The sequence below is a fragment of the Arvicola amphibius genome, chromosome 14 (genome assembly GCF_903992535.2).
Source record: "Arvicola amphibius chromosome 14, mArvAmp1.2, whole genome shotgun sequence".
Lineage (NCBI taxonomy): Eukaryota > Metazoa > Chordata > Mammalia > Rodentia > Cricetidae > Arvicola > Arvicola amphibius.
Window position 1 is genome coordinate 9,346,891 of NC_052060.1, and position 21,532 is coordinate 9,368,422.

At 45.6% G+C, this 21,532-nt stretch overlaps 1 protein-coding gene across 2 annotated transcripts in view; it reads right to left on the reverse strand.

The window, feature by feature from the left end:
* The window catches only part of Chd1l (chromodomain helicase DNA binding protein 1 like), a 52,223-nt gene that overhangs the window by 13,840 nt on the left and 16,851 nt on the right, over positions 1–21,532 (reverse strand). For both annotated transcript variants that reach the window (XM_038311580.2, XM_038311579.2), the window contains exons 7-15: positions 18,556–18,718; positions 15,658–15,813; positions 15,024–15,116; positions 13,361–13,457; positions 10,850–10,923; positions 9,233–9,343; positions 5,968–6,082; positions 5,003–5,156; positions 3,377–3,545 (exon numbers count right to left, since the gene is read on the reverse strand). In XM_038311580.2, coding sequence (XP_038167508.1) covers positions 3,377–3,545; positions 5,003–5,156; positions 5,968–6,082; positions 9,233–9,343; positions 10,850–10,923; positions 13,361–13,457; positions 15,024–15,116; positions 15,658–15,813; positions 18,556–18,718 — 1,132 coding nt within the window. The remainder of the gene's footprint in view (positions 1–3,376; positions 3,546–5,002; positions 5,157–5,967; positions 6,083–9,232; positions 9,344–10,849; positions 10,924–13,360; positions 13,458–15,023; positions 15,117–15,657; positions 15,814–18,555; positions 18,719–21,532) is intronic.

The following is a 21,532-nucleotide window of genomic DNA, read 5'->3' on the forward strand; positions in this document are numbered from 1 at the left end:
AGCCTCAGTGGGGCAGGTGCCCCAGCAGGTGGGGGCGGGGGTAGGAGAGGGCAGAAACCTCTTCATGAAGGTGAGCTAGCAGACACTCAGGACAAGACCACAGTCTTCACAAGCCTCAAATGCAGTGGCAGGCTTTGGTGAGACAGTGATTCCTCCAGCCGACAGCGTAGCCTCAGAGAAAAAGCCCATCACATCACATTGTATGACTCGGAAGGCAGCAGCCTGAAAGCCATATTAAGACTACTGATCAAAAAGGAACTAATCCATGAGTCTGAAATCAAGGAACAAACCCAGGCGGGGGAGTTTCAGGGTGGCCTGCCACAACCCAGAGGAGGGAAGGCCCTGAGGGGCAGCTGTGGCCAGCAGGAGGGCCGGTCACTGACAGCAGAAGCAGGCGAGTGGCAGAAGACGGTCCAGCCTCGGAAACGCACAGGAAGAGACAGCCCTGCCCTTGGTGGCCCAGGACACATCTCATCAACTGAGATTACCCTGGGGTTTGACAGCTCTGAGGCCAGCTAGCAGGTCAAACTCTGAAGCCACCTACTGGTCACCCTCTGCTGTACGGCCCGAGAGATCTGAAGGCAGAAATGAGAGACATGGGCAAGCAAGGTAACACGACTCTCCTAACAGTCACAGCTCGGCCACCGAACTAAGGCCAACGCCAGACCAAGACTGCAAAGGTTTTCTGTGACCTGAAAGAGGCAAACAGACAGATAGATGTGTTCAAGACCTGGAGAAGAGTCAGCAGCACAGAGGGAAAGCTTTAACGGATGAGAACAGCAGCAATATGGCTCAAGGAAAGAAAGTTTGAAAAAGGAAACAGAAAATAGAAACACTGCCAGGCGGTGGTGGCGCACGCCTTTAATCCCAGCACTCGGGAGGCAGAGGCAGGCGGATCTCTGTGAGTTCGAGACCAGCCTGGTCTACAAGAGCTAGTTCCAGGACAGGCTCCAAAGCCACAGAGAAACCCTGTCTCGAAAAACAAAAAAAAAAAAAAAAAAAAAAAAAAAGAAAGACAATAGAAACACTGAAAATGAAAGTTTCAATGTATCAAATAAAAACACAGCAGAACCAAAATACTCAACCAAACAGAAAGAATATCAAAGATGGCAGACAAGATCAATAAACACTACATCGGGGGGCTGGAGAGAGGCTCTGGGGTTAAAAGCAGTTGCTATTCTTCCAGCAGACCCAAGATCGATCCCCAGCACCTGCACGGCAGCTCACAACCATCTGTAACTCCCGATGCCCTTTTCTGACTTCCACAAGCATGTGGTACATACACTCAAACACGTGAGATAAAAATAAGCAAATCTTTAAAAAGAAACACTAGGTTCAAGCATGGGGAATCTAAGTTGGGATCCCAGCACTCACAAGCAAGCTGGGCATGATCCCCTGCAAGCCTGTAACCTTAGTACTGTTGGGGACAGAGAGAAGAGAATGGCTGGGCCTTGCTTGGCTGCCAGCCTAGACAAAAAGGGAGCTCCATGTTCAAGGAGAGACCCTGCCTTGAAGGAATAAGGATGAGGGTGAAACAGGGAGACACTTAGTACCTTCTTCTAGCGTCCGCGCATGCATCTATACACACATACACACATGCACATAACACCACACACGTGCACACATACAGACGTGGTGCGGGGAGGGCTGGAGGACATTTCAAGGCAAGCACAAACTAAGGCAGGTCATGACCACCGATCTGGCACTGCAGAAGGTACTTACAGGAATCTACAGACCGAGGAGAAAGGGAGAGACTCAGTCATGAAAGGACAGAGTGAAAACCCTGAGAAGAACTAGAAAGGAATCCCTCGCGTCCAACACAGTAAACAAGTAAACTCCCAACACTAACAGACACAGCAAAGAACAAGTAACAACCAAACAACCAGTAGTGCAAATAAACTCAACAAATGAATCACAGATTAGCTAGCTGGCAAATAAATTAAAATTAAAAAGTTAACTATCCATTGTCTCCAAGAAATACATCAGGCTGGTAGGTAACCACAATCTAAGAATCAAAGGATGGAAGGCATCTGTCAGGGAAGCAAACTGAAAGCAAGGTGCTATGGGCATTTTCACATCTGATTAAAGACGACCTCATACCAAGATTAGGCAGGAAAGAAGGCCACTAAATTATATTATATTATATTATATTTATTATATATTGGGGCTCCCAAATTAGTAAAACGAATATAGCCTGACATAAACGGTCAGATAGTTGAGACTTCAGTAACCCACTCACATCTCGAGAGAGGTCATCCAAATGTAAAAACAATGAACACCTCAGAGTTAAACTATTCAACAGAACACATGGAATACTCCATCTGACAGGAACAGCATACACATGTCTCAGCAGCCCATGGGGCAATCTCTAAAATAGACATATCCCAGGCCACAAATCAAATCTCCCAGCTTGTTTGCTTGTTTGAGACAAGGTCTTGCTACATAGCCCAGGCAGACCTCAAACTCAGAAATCCACCTGCTTCTGCCTTCCAAGTGCTGGGATTAAAGATATACACCACTACACCCAGTTCACAAATCAAATTTCCCCAAATGCAAAAGAATAAAAATATCTTGCATCTTATCAGATCATAGCACAGTATGATAAAGATAGAACTCAATAGCTAGAAAAATAAACCACACAAATACATTGAAACCAAGAAAACAAATCCAACAAAAAGATGAAAGACTTCTATAATGAATTTGTATAGACACTAAGGAATGAAATTCAAGAAACTCTACATGATGGAGGAAGACCTCTTATGCTCATGGGTTGGTAGAACTAATTTTGTAAAAATGGTTACATTAGCAATTGATGTTTTCAATGAATTTGTATAGACACTAAGGAATGAAATTCAAGAAACTCTACACGATGGAGGGAGACCTCTTATGCTCATGGGTTGGTAGAATTAATATTGTAAAAATGGCTACATTAGCAATTGATGTTTTCACTAAAATCCCATCAACATTTCTTACTTATATGGAAGCATACAGACCTCAGATAGCTAACGCAACCCTTAGCATAGCAGAAAAAATGCCAAAGGTGTCAAAATACTCAAATTCAAATCATACTGCAGAGCCATAGATACAAAAACAACATGGCACATGTGTGGACACACAAAACACAAAAGACGTCCCAGAAAGAAGCCCGAACAGTTAAAGCCTTATTCTGACAAAGGTCAAAAACACACTTTGGGCCAAAAAAAAAAAAAAAAAAAAAAAACAAAACCAAAAAAAAAACCAGTCTATTTAACAAAGAGTGCTGGGAAAACAGATTTCCACAGGTAGCAGAATAAAATGAGATCCATGTTGTTCCTCCTGCACAAAAAAAATCAACCCAAAATGCATGACAGACTGTAAGGTCTGGTTCCCAACTTACTTCCTTCCTCCTCTTCCCTGTTTCCTCCCTCTGCTGCGGCAGGCAAAGCATCAGGGACCCACTGCCCATCTTTGGTTTCTCCCAGGATGGATTCCAAGTCTACTTCATCCACACTGCTCCCCTCAGAGGACAGCAGTTTATCCAAGCCGAATTTAAGTATCTCACTTAACTTGAATGGAGAAAACAAAAGTCCAGTTAGTTCTGATGAAGAAGAAGAAAAAAAAACACATGGTGATGTGGGAGACTTGCTAATGGCTCAGACGTTCCTTCTCTGATGGACAGCCAGTATTTGCTGTCCATCACAGCTGACAGCAAGCAAGCTTTTAACAGCAGAATGATGGGTAAGCAGATGGGGATAAAGGATTATCACAGTTATCGACTCTGACAATCTCAGCAACAATACAATACGGATAAGTGTCCGATTTTTATTTTTATTTTTTTGCTAAGAGTAATGGTAATTTCAAGTATTTCCTATAGCACGTCTCACCAACTCATCACCACAGGCTTTCCGGGAACAGCAAGAGCAGCCAGACTCAGCTGTTTCCCAACTCTCTCAGTTCCTCTTGATCTCAGCACTGCTGGCTCCTCTGGCAATCTGTTTTCCCACCGCACTGCTCCATGGACACCACTCTGGCAAAGACCAGCACTCACCAGAGGCTTCCGCTGCCTCCTGAGCCTCTCATCCAATCGCTGTCGTGACAGGAGGCACAGAAGGCTCAGGTGCATTTCCTAGCGCTCATCCGCAGCTCCCAACCCTGCAAATGCTTACACAATAGCTCAGGGTCACTTGCATCTTGCCCTTCTGGCTTGGACTCTAGATATTCTCCTTTAGAACTTGGAAACCTTTAAGGTAGGCTGTTAACAGTGTCAAAACTCCTTACATAGCTCGCTGAAGCACCAACATCTGGGTATGTTCATATTTAACATTGCTATATATAACCAATGCAACTGACTTTGCATTTGGTACCAAAGCCCAAAGAAAGCCAAGAGTTTGTGATAAGGGTCTGCCCACACCGGAGGAGCGCATCTGGACACACGCCTCCAGGCACACCAGAAACTCATGCTGATTAGGGTGATTGAGATGGGAAGGTGGGCACGGAAGTAGGGACGCCACTTCCTGAGTGTGGATCCTGCACTGTGTAAAAAGAAAGTAAGCTGTGCCTGAATATTCTTGGCTCCGTGCCTCTTTTACTGTGGATATGATGTCACCAGCTGCTTCGGGCTCCTGATGATTTGACTTCCCAAACACGCTGGGTTTGAGCTGCGAGCTAAAATACACCCGTTCTCCAGTTGATTTTTGTCTGGTATTTTTCAAAGCAAGAAGAAAAGAAACCAAGACAGAGGTACAGAATCAACTGTTTCGATAACCTTAGTTTGTTTTTTAATTCTCTAATTTTTTCAGCATCCTCAGACATAACTAATGGAACGCTTGTTTTAAGCAAAGAAAGACCTCTGAAGTGATCGAGTGACGAGGCTCAGATTTAAATCCAAGACAGACAGGTAGCGCGTGCTCCCTTCACTCTGTACCTATCATGCCTATTTCTGACGCCTGCAGTCCCCTGCACATAGCAGGCACCAAGGCAGGAACAAGCCACGATGAGCCTATGGGAAAGAAGAGATTCTGACCTGGAAGTTGGCCTCGGCGGACGGGCTCTTGGCTCCTAGGGTGAAGTGGCCCCCTTCCATGACCATGTTGGTGAGATGCAGTTTGGAGGCTGCCTTCCTGTACACAATTTCTTCCACGGTGTCCCGGCCGATCAGACGGATGACTTTCACGGACCTGTGCGCCATCAAGTGACAGCAGAGTGGGGTGAGAGCCTGGGACGCCAGGAAGGGACGCACCAGGCGAGCACAGCTGGAGACTGAGCCGGCCTTCCAGATCATGGAGGAAAGGATGCGGAGGTGACCTGGAAACCTTGTAGGCACGTGTCGTCCTCAGGCCCAAGGCGAGCACATAACTTTTGGTAAACTTCCGTCACATCAAGTGGCCATTCGTTAGGGGCAGGGGCAACTCATACAATATATTCCGACCATTGTTTCTCCTCCCAGGCCCTTCCTACCCCTCCAACTCCAGGCCTTCATTCTCTCTTAATAAAACAAACAGAAATAAAAGTACAAACCCAAGAAACACACGCACACAAATAAAACTCATAAAAAAAAACAACATTGAAAACGTAATATACAAGCAAAAGACCAAAAAGATAAAAATCCAAACAAAGCAATATGAGACAAATCTACAAAAACACCATTGGGCTCATTTCCTGTTGGTCTTGACCGGTTTTTGTTGTTGTTGTTGCTGTTTGTTTGGTTGGTTGGTTTAGTGAGGTGGGTCCTAGCTCACTGAATTAAATAGCTTCTAAAGATTCTTTCTAACCCTTTCATAATTTGGCTTTTTGTTCAACAAAATGAGTCTGGACCACAGTGCCACCCACCAATGCTGCTGCAGGAGCCAACAGCAAAGCCGGGCTCGTACTGGGGTCTCTCAGTTCCTGTTTGGTGCTGTCACCAGGACTACGTTCCTCCCTTCTTCCCAATCCAGGGGTGTCTACCAAACCAAGGAAGTGGAAATTACTGACGTTGAAACCACTCACTTGTTCTGGCCAATTCGGTGAGCTCTGGCAGCCGCCTGCAAGTCATTCTGAGGGTTAAAATCACTGTCAACAAAAATAACGGTATCTGCTGCTGTTAAGTTCATGCCCACTCCACCTGGAAATAAGGCAAGAGAGAGTTACCCGAGGCACACACAGGAATCTGGAGAAGAAAGACGGTCCAGACAGGGTAACCCTAATAACTGAAGTCAGTCAAACTCCAGAGCCCAGCATGGTCACACTGGCTCCCTTAACCTTCCTACTGCCTGACTTGGGAGAATGCAATCATCACACATAACAGAATGGGAAAGTAGGGACAAGCAGCAAAGGAAGATGCTCAAGTCAGGAGCGTGAGGCAGTTTCAGCTCTCCCAGACCTAAAACACTTGACTACATTAGCCTAGGACAGTCTACAAAGAAAAGGGTGCACGCTCCTTCAGAAAAGGACGGTGAGCATGGGACAATCTGTGCAGGCGTTCATTAGGGAAGAGCTCTGACCCACACTTGCAGGCCAGGCCAGGTAGCAAGATCTCTGACATGCTGATGGAGGAGGGCAGAACAGGAGACTGCCTCCCCTGCTCTGCAGAGAGCCTTAGCCAGGCGCCTGTAACTGCATCCACACCCACCAGGCACAGCGCGATAAAACCAAACCACCTCCTGCAGCAATTTCCTGGGTTTTCTTTGATGCTACAGGAAAAGGGGTGAGGTGCAACCATGGGTTTCAGGAATTAAAAGAACCATGAAGGCAAGTTACAGTCTTTTTCTTTGATTAATGTAAAAACTAATACAAGACGGACTGGAACTTGCCAGGGTCACTCGAGATCACTGCTGAAACAAGGGGCCCTGACAGGGCTTGCTCCAGAAGCTTAAATTAAAGGTTACTTCTCAGAAGGACTACTGACACCCAGCTGGCTCTCAAGACAAGCAGGAATGTTTTATTAAATCTGGAATAAAGAGCTGATAATGACTGATTACTGAGCGGGGCTAGGTTACCTAGCGGGGCTAATACATTTAAGCTTTACCTGCCAGTTGCAAACGAGGTTCTCAGCATTTTATGCAGATCAACTCTTATGCCCTACGCAACAACCTTATGGGCGCTAACCATTCATTTCCACCCCTTGTGCTGGTACTGAGATGGACACACAGAGAAGTCAAACACTCGCTTGAGGTCACACAGCTAGAAGGTAAAGGAGCTAAGGTTCAGACTCCCACATCCATGTCTGGCTCTTGAACCTGTTGGCTACATTTCCTGGGCTTTTGTGGTCGTTATTATAGTTTTTCTTTTCCTTCCTTCCTTCCTTCCTTCCTTCCTTTTTGTGTTTGTTTGAGACAGGGTCCTACTGTGTGGCCCAGGATGACTGACCTCCAATTCTGGGCTGGAGCAGTCCTTAATACTGATCTTCCTGACAGCCAGTACGGCAGGCTGTTCCACCACACCAGCTCTGGTGCCTGTTTGTTCACTACACTCTTAACGCCTGCCAGGTGCCTGTTTCACTTAAAAAATTTGCAGCATCCCCCGTCCCCCTTGTCGCCTGGTGGTTAGGAGTCACACTACGCTGAAACTAACGCCATCTTTCCTGGTCCTGCCATTGAAAGGCAGCTCTTTCCAAAGGGGGGTCCCACTTTCTTTGCAGGACCAGGGAAGGGGCCCAGGACCTTGTACATACTACACAGGCACGTATGTGAGCTACACTCCAGCCCGTGAGTGGTATCTTTTTAATAAGCTGTGCTCATAACTGTCTGAGACATATTCGTGAGCCATCATTGCCCCCTGGTGGCGATATGATTCATTCACAGAAACCCTTAGACGCAGGGCGCATTGCCGAACAAATGGAAGTGCTGCAGACCTGAGGCACATCCAGCGGCCTGCGAGCACGGCAGCACGCTTCTGGAAAAGGCAGTGCTCAGTGCTGCTGCTCCTCCAGGATCTGCCCTGGGTCCTCCAGGGAAATTAACTAAAATGCGGACGGCTCGTCCTTCTTAATGTTAGACATTTCAAACAAAAGACTGTCCTCTGAGTCGGGAAATGATGAAATCTTTAAAGTATCACAAATAGAACTGACTGTTCTCCTTTCGAGGCTACCTGACCCGACCCTGCGCTTTGTCTACAGGAGACAGAGGATGACAGGAGCGGAGGGCTGAGAGGCTGATTACATCATGCATTATTATCTTTATTAGACAGATAAGGCAGACGCTGGCAGAATAATCCCCTTACTTAGGATTACATCTAGAGCTTCTTTTATTCTCCCTTATCACACTAATCACTCGGTGAATGCTTCCTAATAAGACAGAACCCTTTCCATGGAGATGCTGATCTCTCTTTAATAGAGGAACACACATCTCTGGATTCACCCTGTCTGCTTCAGGAGGATTTCAATTTATAAGAAATAAGATAATGAGGAACTGGAGAGGTGGGTGAAAGCACGCACTGCTCTTGCAGAGAACGTGGATTTGGTTCCCAAAACCCATATCTGGTGGTTCACAATGACCTACAACTCTATCCAGGAGATCTGACACCCTCTTCTTGCCTCCAAGGGCACCTGCATGTTTATGTTACACATAGAAACAAACAGGCACGTGCACATAAATTAAAAGTTTTCTTAAAGAAATAAAATAATGAGACTAGCCAATGGGTTAAAAAGTGATTTAAGGATGATCCAGAATCTAAAAACAAAAAAAAAATCATTTCCAAAAACTAATGTCAAATTGTTTAATAATGCATAAAACAAATCACCCTCTTAATAACATACGACAAATGTGAGGTAATATTTATGATTGAAGTTATATATAGACATTCTCAAACTCTAAGTAGCTGGCAATTTTACTATAATCACATTTTAAAGCAATTAAATACTCATTAAGCTTGTGCTATGTTAGAGAAGTATTTCTGGCAGAAGGTAACTGGCAGAGAGGCTATCTCATTCCCCAAATCACAGTTGTGGGAAGAGCTGCACTCCCCAAATGTAAATAAAACTTCCTATGGAACTCTCTCTGTACACCCAGGGCAGGAGTCAAAGCAGGTTAGGATCGTTTCTAAGAACTCAAGACTTCAGCTGAAGTTCCTGGGTGCTTGCTTAAGGAGGAACCACAAAACAGTCACCCTGCTTTCAGAAGTCCAGCCTCTCAACCAACCATGGCAATGGCCTCAATTTCCTCCTTTTTAACTCCTTGCTAATAACCTTGTCTTTTAGAGAATTAGGGGAAATGGTCGGGATGTAAAAGTTCTCCCAGATCATCTGCCTGCTTTCATCAGGACCCATGTGGCCTACCTGCCCGGGTGCTCAGCAGGAAAACAAAAATGGGCTGTTTTCCAAAGTTCTTAATGGCCAGGTGTCTCTCTTCTCCTCTCACAGAGCCATCCACACGCTCATAGCTGTAGCCTTGACAAAGAGGAAAAAATGGACAACCTTAATTCTTTTTCAAGGATTCTGGGGGAAAAAAATTAGTCAGTCCAACAGCAGACATCAGCTTTAACCTTTTCATACACAGGCAGGATCCCCCTTCTAATAATTTCCATGGGGGAAAAGTCTAAATTTATAGGGGGGCAATATTATCATTTTACAAAAGAATGCATTAACACATTTTTACTCTTAAGTGCAGCTGAAGTGGTGTTTAGTATGTGGTTTTGAACCATTCCGGAGCAATCCTGAAAGCTGGCTCCATGGCAAACTGCATTTGATGAGAAGCAAGCAGAAGTACGGAAGCCGGTGAGGAGGGTGTCTGGTGGCCCGGTGTTTGCCTTTCTCTGGAGCTGGAAGGGCTCCCGCCTGTCATCATGCTCCAGACCCAAAGAGAGCTCTCAACTTGAGCTCTTCTTGTGCTCCAAGAGCCCTGCAAGGGAGCCCTGGCCTAGGTTTCCCACAGCATTTGAGGAGCATCAAGTACAGTTCTGCGGCCCAGTCTAGACTAACTTAAACTACAAGATCTGGAGCTGGCACATCTCCAGGGGCCTTGAGAGCAACCAAAGCACAGGTTTTTCCAATATCTCGCATGCACTTTATTGCATATTAAGCAAAGTGCCCAGGTAATAACCTCACTCCTTATTGTTGAGTAGAAATGACTGGCCCTGACTCTCTCCCATTTGATTGTGGGTTTTCTACACTTGCATCTGTCCAGCAAGTCTGAGCAAGGGCTCGGCTGCTGAGGCAAATGTTTCATGACTGGAAAGTTCTTGTCACTGAAATGTGTCTGTTATACAGATAACGTTTCCATGGAATTTGCCCCAGTGCCATAATCAGAAACCACATAACCAGTGGGAATGTGGCTGCTTATGTCTGCCCATACATCTCTCCACTGATGTAGGTGGGTCTTCTATCTATCTGATAATTTCATTGGTTAATTAATAAAGAAACTGTTTGGCCTGATAGGTCTGAACATAGGTGGGTGGAGTAGACAGAACAGGATGCTGGGAGTGAGGCAGACACCTTGGGCAGTCGCCATGACTCTCCTCTCCGAGACAGTCGCCATGAAGCCAGCCACCAGGTCAGACATGCTGAATCTTTCCCAGTAAGCCACCACCTTGTGGTGCTACACAGATTATTAGAAATGGGTTAAGCAAGATGTGAGAATTAGCCAGTAAGAGGCTAGAGCTAATGGGCCAAGCAGTGTTTAAAAGAATACAATTTGTGTGTTGTTATTTCGGGGCATAGGCTAGCCAGGCGGCCGGGAGCCAGGAACGCAGCCCGCAGCTCCCCACTACACTCCACGCTGCCAATTTTCACTCCACACACCACTCTCCATGTCTCGTCTTCTTTTGACCCTGAATCATGTTGTGGCATAATTTTTCTCTGTAATCGCCACACCTCATATGACTGTCACATATGTTACATACGTGACTAGTACAGCTACAAACGATTCAGGAGATGTGGTGCACAAAGGGGAGTCACCTCTGTAATCCATGTAGTCTTGCAGAATATCCAACATGTGGGTCATTTGGGAGAAAAGTAAAACCCTATGGCCCCTGGTAAGAAAGAAAGGAGAGAGTGAAAATTCTGGAAATACTTAAGGTGTATTTCCCTCAAGCAAAATTCTTTTGAAAAACAAAAAGAATCCAAGTTTATAAATAAATGAAATACTAAAATATAAATATAATTCAAAGACTTCCTCAGAAACTCTTAAGTATTTTATGTAAAGAATGCAAGTAAACCTGGTGCTGTCCCTTTCAAAGTGGCAGTTCTTAAACTACAGTGGAGAAATCCCAGGGGTGTTTGTCAATCACACAGGCTACGGGAAGCTCCAGAAAAGCCAGAGCACTCACTGAAAGTCAACGCATCCAAGTACAAGCATCCATGCCAAAAGCAAGATAAACACACACGTTAAAGAGTAAAATGCAAAATTCAAACACCCCCCCCCACACACACACACACACACACACCTCAAGACCTTGACGGCCATGGTCAGCCGCTTATCACTAATCTTACTTGGGGATAAAGTTAATATTATTTACAGCTATTTTGGTTGAAAATTCAGAGACGCATTCTTTAGAAAGGGACGGATGGCATCTCCCTTCCCAAGATACAGATGAGAGAAGAAAAAGGACCACATAAGATGACAGGTTACGAATGAAGCAAGGGTTGGAGATGGCTGGGCAGTTCAGAGTGCTGGGTTCCATTCCCAGAACCTAACTGGCAGCTGATCACTAGCAGCAACTCCAATTCTGGGCATCCAATGCCCTCTTCTGGCCTCCGTGGGTACTGCCCATACATGGTATATTGACACTGACATTCATGCAGGCGATATCCCCTACACATAAAACAAATAAATCTTAAGAAAAAATGAAGTGAAGGGCCAGGGGTTGGGGCGTGTGTGTCTCAGTCAGTTAGGTGCTTGCTTGCCTCACAAGGATGTGGAGCTGAGCTTGATCTCAAACCCACGTAAAAGTGTTGGGTGTGGTGACATGCGCAGCATCTCAGCTCTGGGGAGGCAGGGACAGGAGCATCCCTAGGCTTGCTGGGGACAGCTAGTCTCGCCTAACTGGTGAGCTATAGGCCAGTGACAGCCCTTGTCTCAAAGGATGTGGACAGTGTTTCTGATAACACATGAAGTTATCCTCTGGCCTCAGTATGTATGTATGTATGTACGTACGTACGTACGTACGTATGTATGTACTTCCTAATCTCTTTCTCTGTCTCATTCCCCCCTCTCCCTCATAGACACACATGCACACCCCACATGCATAAAAAATAAAATCAAAATGATACCCTGTCTCAAAAACAAACAAGGGTGTGGTGGCTCATGCCTGAGACGCCAGCATTTGGCAGACAGAAGCAGCAGGACCATTTTAAGTTCAAGGCCAACAGGGTCTACACTGGTGTGCACTTTACAGTTCCAGGGCACCTAGAGCTGCACAGTGAGCTACCGTCTCAAAGCAACAGTAACAAAGAGAACAATGACAAGGAATGGACGAAGTCAAGCCTTTTAGCTGGGCACAAAGCACGAGGCCATCTAAACAAAATTCTCGCTGAGAGAATTAACCTGGTCTCCATGTGCTTCAGAGCAACAGTTAAGGAGAAAGCCTGAAAGACTCAGCCCCAAATGTGTGCATGTGTGTGTGACCGGGAGAGGCGGGGAGTTCTAGTCTCACCTCTGCCATGTGGTGGCCGGGTGACCTTGGACATATAACCTTTCTGGGTCCATGAAAAGGAAAAATCAGGCATAAAGAATTCAGGAATTCCTTGGGTACAATAAATAGATATACTTTATTGACTCTAACCAATAAGAAACCGCATGGCATATAATCATTTAACATGCAATTATTGATCCTGCACATTCCTAGTGGGCAATTTTGCTAAATCTCAGGCCATATCTGGGATGGTTCTGAAAGGGATGAATTGAAATCCTCAAGAATCTGGGGTTTGTCTAGATTCCCCCTTTTTCATGGAAGAATCAGCCAAACGCTACTGCACAAGATCTTTTGTTGCCTAATTCAGTGTCTTTGGGAAAATGTCCCCCAAGATCCTCTTGAGGTTAGAGCAAGACCCACAGGTTAACAAGGTGTATTAACTGAGCCTCTATGATAGATACTGATTCAACACAGGCTGCCAACGGGCAATTGTGGAGGGAAAGATCAGCGCCATCTCTGTTCTGGTGAAACAGACAAGGTTGGAGAGATAAGGTGGCCAAACATTGATGAGTCAGACCGCATATCAGAGAAGGTCACTGACTTTACTGGATTAGGATCCTGATGGCTGGAGGAATCCAAACAAAAGGATGACCGTGGGGGGTAAGTGAGGGATGGGCTAGCAGGAGCCAGGAGCATCCTTCCATAGAAGGTGGAACCTTAATCAAGGTTGATTAAGAAAGAAAACTTGGGTCCTCTCGAGAAATCTGTCAGTTCTTCAGCACTTGGGTTTCAATGGTTACTGGCTCAGAGTGGTAAGTGTGAACCCACTGCCTACCCGGAGTAGAGAAATGCCAGCAGCCTGTCCAGCAAATGAAGCTTCCCACTGGCCTCAATCAGGTGCTCTCCAACTTCGAAGGGCTCTGGTTCCACACCTAGGGAAGAAAGAACCCACTTCCACTAATGTGCAAACACTGGGAGCAGATTCCCTGAGGAGAAATGCTGATTGTTGGCCACCAGCAAAGCACTCCGATACTCCCTACACTGGGTGTGCCGAGGCTCAACTGTGGTTGAGGAATTTTATGATTATCTGTTTGTATGATAACCTCAGTACTTCTTGACACCAATCACAAAGGCAAACATACCCCAAAGGAAAAAAAAAAGCTTATCTAAGGTGCAAACCAACCTTGATGTAATAGTCAAGAAACTTAAACTGGAGTCCAGGATCTCTAGAGAAGTGAACCAAAAACAGTTCAGAGATGGCATATACATTCCGAGGTATGGGGCAGCAGTCAGAATTACATTACCTGAGAACTGCTTTTAAAATCTACAAGTTCCCATCTACTACAACAAACAAAAGCCGAATGTGCGTTGGATTAAGAGTCTGTGAGTTGTTTAAACAGCGGCAGCATTAGGAACCCTACCTGACTGCAACAAACCTCTGCACTAGGCCTTCCTACGATGGGGACTCCATGCCCAGAAGTCCTAGGATTGTCCCTGGGCTTCCAATCAGAGCGTATTTTTAAATTACCAGCTTTGGTGGGTGTGCTGGCGCAGGCCTTTAATACAGCACTTCTAACGCAGAGGCAAGCGGACTGAATATTCACGAGTTTGAGGCCAGTCAGGTCTACATAGCAAGCTTCAGGCCAAGCTAAACTACACAGTGAGACCTACTTCAAAACAGAGAGGGGGAGGGGGAGGAAAAATTGAAAGAGAGAGAAAAGGAAGAAAAGGAAAGAAAGAAAAAAATTTAAACAAAGGTCCCAGCTTAAATGAAAATTAAAATCTACAGGTGGAGGCCTAAGGTGGCACTTAGAAACATGGACGTCGGTAGGACATGGGCAATGCAGGGGACAGGTGTGGTCAGAAACACGGACGTCAGTAAGACACGGGCAGTGCAGGGGACAGGTGTGGTCAGAAACACAGAAGTCAGTGTAGGACACGGGCAGTGCAGGGGACAGCTGAGGCAGGACAGACAAGATGAAGTGCACCATGGAGACCAATAGTTTCAGAAAGCAATGACACCCATGCCACAGTCTGAGGGACTGACTGGACCATGACACTGGACAACCACCGGTTCTGGGACAGCACAGAGATGTCCGGTACACCCATCACGTGGTGAAGAAGGGCTGACTGAGTGGGCTCAAGACAAGGAGACATGAACTGTGAGGAAACACTCAGATAAACCATGACGGCGGTCTGTAAAGCCACTGGTTTCAAGTCTCCAAAACCGTCAATGTCATGAGAAAAATGAGTCAGTGAAAATCTTAAGAACATGTCCACCTTCCGGGAGAACAGAGACAGGGCAAACACAATGCAGGATCTATGCCTGGATCTTGGAGTTGAAAAGGAAAAGAAAAACATGATCTGAGTGGATGTGTCAGCTAACACTGACAACAAACTGAGCAGGAACAAGGGTGGAGGGCATGCCTCACTGGAGCTTAGGCCATGGACTGTAAGCAAAGCGGTAATGTGGCAGGGCAGAGCCCGGCGACTCTCACCATCGAACAGATACGGGTGGTCCACGCACTTCCGGAGCTGTGTGAGGATGTTCTGCAGCTTGACTTTCTTTGCCGTCTCATTCTCAAAGGCATCTGAAATCGTAAAGACAACAAGAAAGATGGATTACAGAGCGACCCACCCTCCCAAGTCCAGAGCCTCACGCGTTCAATCACGGACACCTCAGACGTGATCGCTCAGACTGCACACCTGTGTGAAACTGCCTAGCCATCTCTTTCTTTTGAAGGAACAATAAACCGTAAGTTGGATGTAGTGAACTTGAGTATCCTTTTTTCAGACATCTGAACTTCCCACTGTAACTGATACGAAGGGAGGGACAACTATAAAATGGAAATCAAGAGATCATGCTGTCACCTCTCCCTTCTCAGTGAATCTGAGCCAACAGCATTTTGCAGCTCGTTAAGTATCCAATGGGCTGGAAAGATAGAGGGCGGCAAGGGGAACGGGGCTGGAGGAAACGAGTCTGAGACACTGCCACACTCACTGCGGCAGACCTGAGAACCACCCAGCATCTCCACTCCCTCCTTGCTATAGAGGGGGAGAGCGCCTGATTGCTGCACAGCTCTTACATGAAAACCACGCTCATTCGGCTTCTGAACAGACGCACCCCCGTACCTAGGTCTTTCATCAAGATGGCCTTGTAGTACTTCTTCTGTAGTGCTGACATGCCATGGTATATCACCACCTCTGTCTTCTTGGGAAGCTCTGTGGCTACCTGGGCTTTCACTCGTCTAAGGAGAAATGGCTGCAAGAGTCTGTGTAGCTCACTTGCTGCGTAAGAAGAAAAACTGGAGTTTGCAATCGAAGTATTCAGCAATCTGAATTCTGAGCCGGAACAGTGATCTTTCATATTCCAGACACTCCTGGACTCACAGCAGGGCTTAGGTCCCTGCTAATTCATCCCAAGTTGAAAATACTGCTAGTTGAAAAGTGTTTAATATTCTTAATCTACCAAACATTGTAGCTTATCCTAGTCTACCTTAAAAATGCTCTGAACACTTCACTAGTCTTCAGTGGGACAAAATAAACCCAACTTCCTAAAATAAAATAAATAAATACAATGCTGAGAGCCAGCGAGGCAGTCAATGGGCAAAGGTGTTTGTTGTCACGTGTGGTGAAAGAGCTTGATCCCTAGAACCTACACGGTAGGAAGAGAAAACCGACTCCCTCAAGTTGTCCTCTGACTGCTACACATGTGCTATAGTACACACACACACACGCACACGCACACATGCACACACACACACACGCACACACGCACATGCACACACACACAGAGAGAGAGAGAAAGAGAGAGAGTGTAAATGTAAACGATATCATTCAAAAGCCGACTAATTCTTATCATTTACTGGCAGCTCTATTCAAGCAGGTCCGGCAGCACGGGGCACTGTCAAGTCTCACTCTCATGGCTGCCTAGAAACCTGTGAGCGCTGATGCCGCCCCGCTGGACAAGAGACAATCTTACATCACCTCCCCCAGAGAAAGAGAACCTGCACGGGCTTTTACCACTAGGCAGTATCCTGCAGCCTATCTGTGCCATGTGATCTTTATCTAGTCCTCTATGGTGGACAGTTAGTTCTACCTTGGTTACTATGAAGAGAGCAACGTGGGTATGGTTTAATTTCCTTTGGACCCAATTTGGACTGCTACACTGAATGGCAGTTGCATTTTTAGGTTTCTGAGGTACCTTGGTACTGTAATGTTTACACTAGTTTATATTCGCCCCATCATCAGTGGGTTTCCCTTTCTCTGCATCCTTACTGGCATTTGTAGGAGCTTGGGGGGAGGGTTCTTTTAGATAATAGCCATCCCACTGGGGTGAATAGTACCTCATTGTCTTTTTTATGTTTTTACATGTATTTCTTTCATTTATTATTATGTGTATTACTGTTTTGCTGGCATGTCTATAAGGTACCATGTGTGAAATGCGTACAGAGGTTGGATGAGGGCAGCAGGTTTCTCTGGAATGGGAGCTACAGATGTTGTGAGCTGCCATGTGGGTGCTGGGAACCCAACCCAGATCCTCTGAAAGAGCAGTCAGTGATTTTACCCACTGAGTCCAATTTCCAGCCCTCACTGTGGCTTTGATTCACATTTCCCTAACAACTACTGATACTGTGAACTTATATATACATATATATATATATATATATATTTAATACTAATACTGTGCTATACAGCTCAAAATAAGCCTTTACTGATTTTCTTCTTTGACACCTCCATGCACATTTGCAATGTGCTCTGGTAGAGAAAAAGCATTTGAAAGCGTTCATCGTCAAGAAATGATAAAAGTTCAACTGACGATATGCCAACTACCTGAGCTTATCACTACCCAATGTAATTAAGACTCAATTCAAAACACTGCACTGCACCTCAAAACTCTGTGCAAACGCTAGGTGTCAAGAGCAGGTCAAAGTTCACACACATCTTCTTCTCTGAAGGTGCATTTCTCTACAACATAAAACAGCCAAGCCACGGCACAAGTGGAGCACTGCCTGTCCTTCCCTCTTCACCTGTCACAGCTCTGAACCCAGGAACCGGGGACACTTACGAACTCTCTTCTTACAAACAGTCCTGTTTCTCGGAGGCTCTCTTATTGCCGGGGTGATTTTGCATTTATTCTTATTGCTCAGCAGTGCTGCTTAGAAAGGTATAACTGCCCATTGTAACAGCAGAGTCAGGTGCAGCGCAAGAGCCAAGCCTCGGATACAAGCCACAGAGCTGACAGCCAAGGCTGTCAGCATTCAGATTTGGCTCTTTTGACTTCAAATCATTTGTTCCCTCACTAGGTATATGGAACTTCAAAAACCATCCTAAATCAGAATTACACTCCATGTTAAGACTGCCAGATACAGAAAATAAAACACGCAGGACAAGTAGCCAGCTGAACAGGAATTCCACGTAACAACAAACAATATTGTAATAGAGTAGTATGCTCGTGTAATATTTGACTGAATATCTGAAACTTACATGGCAACGCTAACCATGCGAGTTCTGTGGGAGGAATCTTTAGCCTAGGGTGTTCTACTGGGAAACCTCCTCCAACTCATCCTTACCCAATACACACAAAATAAAAACACTATATAAGCATCCTAGGGTAATATCAGAGATATCCAGATATTCAGCTAATTCTCCGAGACAGAGGGGCAAAGGTACAAGAGAAAGCTGCCACCACCATAAAGGATGATGAAGCCCTCCCTGCCCGCCACACACACACACACGTCTCCATCCCATCTCTGTTACATTCTTGGCTTTGGTGCATGATTTAAAAGAGGCACCTGTGCCGCAGAACACTGACAGCAGGGCCTGTAGTAAGCTCCCTCCGGCCTCTTCCAGAAATGAACTGAGTCCAGAGAGCCAAACACAGTCAGACAAGTGAAGCCAACGAGGCACCTAGCACTGGCCCTTTGGCTCCCTGGTCTTCTGGTCATCTCTTCTCTCTATATCTGTTAGACACGAAGGCAGTTTCTGTGTCAAGCCCTCCTGGGGATGATCAGGAAGAGAGGAACCTGCCTGATCTGGACTCTTTCTCAATGTCCTGGTACCGCCGGACAAAGTCTTCCACGTGCTCCCTGCAGAAGAGATCGGGTTCCACGACACTGAGGAGGGAGTAGAGTTCCTGGAGGCTGTTCTGGATGGGCGTTCCGGTGAGCAGGAGGCGGAAGACCACTGAGAACTTAAACACAGACCAACAAGATCAGAAGTCTGCCACGGCGGGAGGAAACACTGGGTTGCCCAACAAAGAGCAACATGGCCACAGTACAGAACACCGGGAGGCTCGGGTGCAGGCTGTGTGTTTTACTTGATGAAGGAAACGACTCTGGGTTCAGCTGGGAGGAGCAGAAAAGGGTCCTACATGAAGACAGTGCTATAAGGATGCAGGTCACATCACTTCCTGAGCAAGTGTTACAGAGCGGTCAATTCGTTCCCGCTACTCAACCTTGGAAAGTTAAATTACAGGATGCACCCCAGATGGGGGTGTTGTGGGAGCTCCTTCCGCTCCTTCAGCCAATAGCCGCTGAGATACTAGCCCATTGGGGCATGGTCTCTCTTTTTAAAAATGCGGCCACTTCCCTCCACTCGTGCTCTGGCTTCCAGCTCTGCTTCCGGCGACTAGTCTCCCTTCCTGATTGCGCAGAGGGCTGTTGGCGGGGACAGTGATCTGTAAGTTTTTTCCCTTTTAAATAAATAACCATTCTATTAATCATAATTCCAAACTGGTATGGAATTGTTTGTGACATACGCCTTCATGGGGGAGCTACCAAAGCAACTGAGACAAGGACGCATGTGCACATGGAGCTGAGGAAGGAAAAAGCTAACACACCAGGCCCCTCCACACATGGAGCTGAGGAAGGAAAAAGCTAACACACCAGGCCCCTCCACACATGGAGCTGAGGAAGGAAAAAGCTAACACACCAGGCCCCTCCACACATGGAGCTGAGGAAGGAAAAAGCTAACACACCAGGCCCCTCCACACATGGAGCTGAGGAAGCAAAACGTTAACTCTCCACTACAGGTAAAGAGCAAGATCAATACTAAAACAGCGCCTTTTGCAAAACTTGACGGCGTACCAAGACTTCTGGATGCTTCTGGACTCTGTGCCAGATGACAGCCCCAAACAGAAGAGACTCCTTTAAACTTTCAGAAACAAATGAGAAAACCAAAAACAAGGAATTTCCTTATCAGTGATTAGTTACTAGTAATTAGTAATGAAATTTAAAAGTTAAGGAGAACAGTAACAACAGATTACTCCTCCCTTGAGACACCCCGTACTCTTAGGAGTTCTTTCTCATCTTCCTTAGTCTTTTTGCTTTGCTCAAAAAGAGGGGGGGGGTGCCACATTAACATGAGATGTTAGATCTGGGTGGTGGCACATACCTTTAATCGCAGCACTCAGGAGAAAGGAGCAGTCAGACTTCTGAGTCTGAGGATAGCCTAGTCTATTGAGCAAGTTCTAGGACAGCCTGGGATACATAGAGTTACCCTGACTTAAGAAAGATATTAATTAGATCAAGGAGGGGCTGGAGAGATGGCTCAGCAGTTAAGAGCACTGCCTGCTCTTCCAAAGGTCCTAAGTTCAATTCCCAGCAACCACGTGGTGGCTCACAACCATCTGTAGTGAGGTCTGGTGCCCTCTTCTGGCCTGCAGGCATACATGCAGACAGAATATTGTATACATAATAAATAAAAAATATTTTAAAAATCTTTTTTAAAAATTAGATCAAGAATGATCGACTTCTGAACTGACATAACAATAACCATCAAAATTAATTTAACACAATAGGAGAGCCATATACCACATATGTATGTTATTTTAAATAAAAAATACAGTGGCCACTACACATACATATGTAGTGACGAGCTGCGGGCTGGCCTGCTTTTCGCCCCGCCCATCTCCTGCAGGGCTAGCTTTACACCCGAAATAACAACACACAAATTGTATTCTTTTAAACACTGCTTGGCCCATTAGCTTCAGCCTCATACTGGCTAACTCTCACATTTTGATTAACCCATATTTAGTAATGTGTGTAGCACCAGGAGGGGTGGCTTACCAGGAAGATTCTAGCCTACATTCATCTTGGGTCGGAGCTTCACTGCATCTGACTCACTTCCCTTCTTCCCAGCATTCTGTTCTGTCTATTCCACCCACCTATGTTCTAACCTATCAGGCCAAGCAGTTTCTTTCTTAATTAACCAATGAAACAGCAGAGAGATAGAAACACTCCTACATCTCACACACACACACACACACAGGACATACTGGAGCATTAACGCAGGAGCAGTGCAGTGTCTTTGTCTGTCTTTTGGCTGGGGAGGGATCATCAGACGACACACTGCTTTTGCAGGACGAAGAGGCAATGTGCTACAACCGATGAAGCTGACTGCAACAGTTCCAGCCCTCTCCTTTCGATCTTCCTGAAATGCTCATTCATTATCTACTCATTTGTGCCTGTTCTGCCTGCTGGACAATGTTTCTCAAGTATTTCAACTACACGGACTGAGTTCTTTTAGTACAGTAACCAGAATCTTTCAAGGTGTATTTCAGCAAAGAGCTTAAGTGGTCAAAGAACAGAAGGCTACAAAGGTGGCCACTAGTCACAATATTTAGCTTTCCTAGCATATGAGTTGAGTTTCTGATTCAAAGTTTGGCATCAAAACTTTAGAGTTGAAAAAAAAAATCAGAGACAATCTGTCTTTATAGTACTTTATAAATTCCATGTATAAAATATTGTATAAGCACATTCCTTATTAAATATTAAACATTCTTCCACATGACGTTTTGTGGCAGCTTTGGTTGTAAATGCACTGTGAGTATGAAACATAAATCCTGGCACGGACTCTCCATTTTCACATTTAGGTCACTTTCAACTTTCATAAACAATATTAGGGGAAAAAAAACAGAAAGAATCCCCCTTCCCACTGTGCAGGCCAATAATAAATGGTTTTGTTTGATTGTTGGACTTTTTGCTTTCTTTTGGGGCTGCGGAGG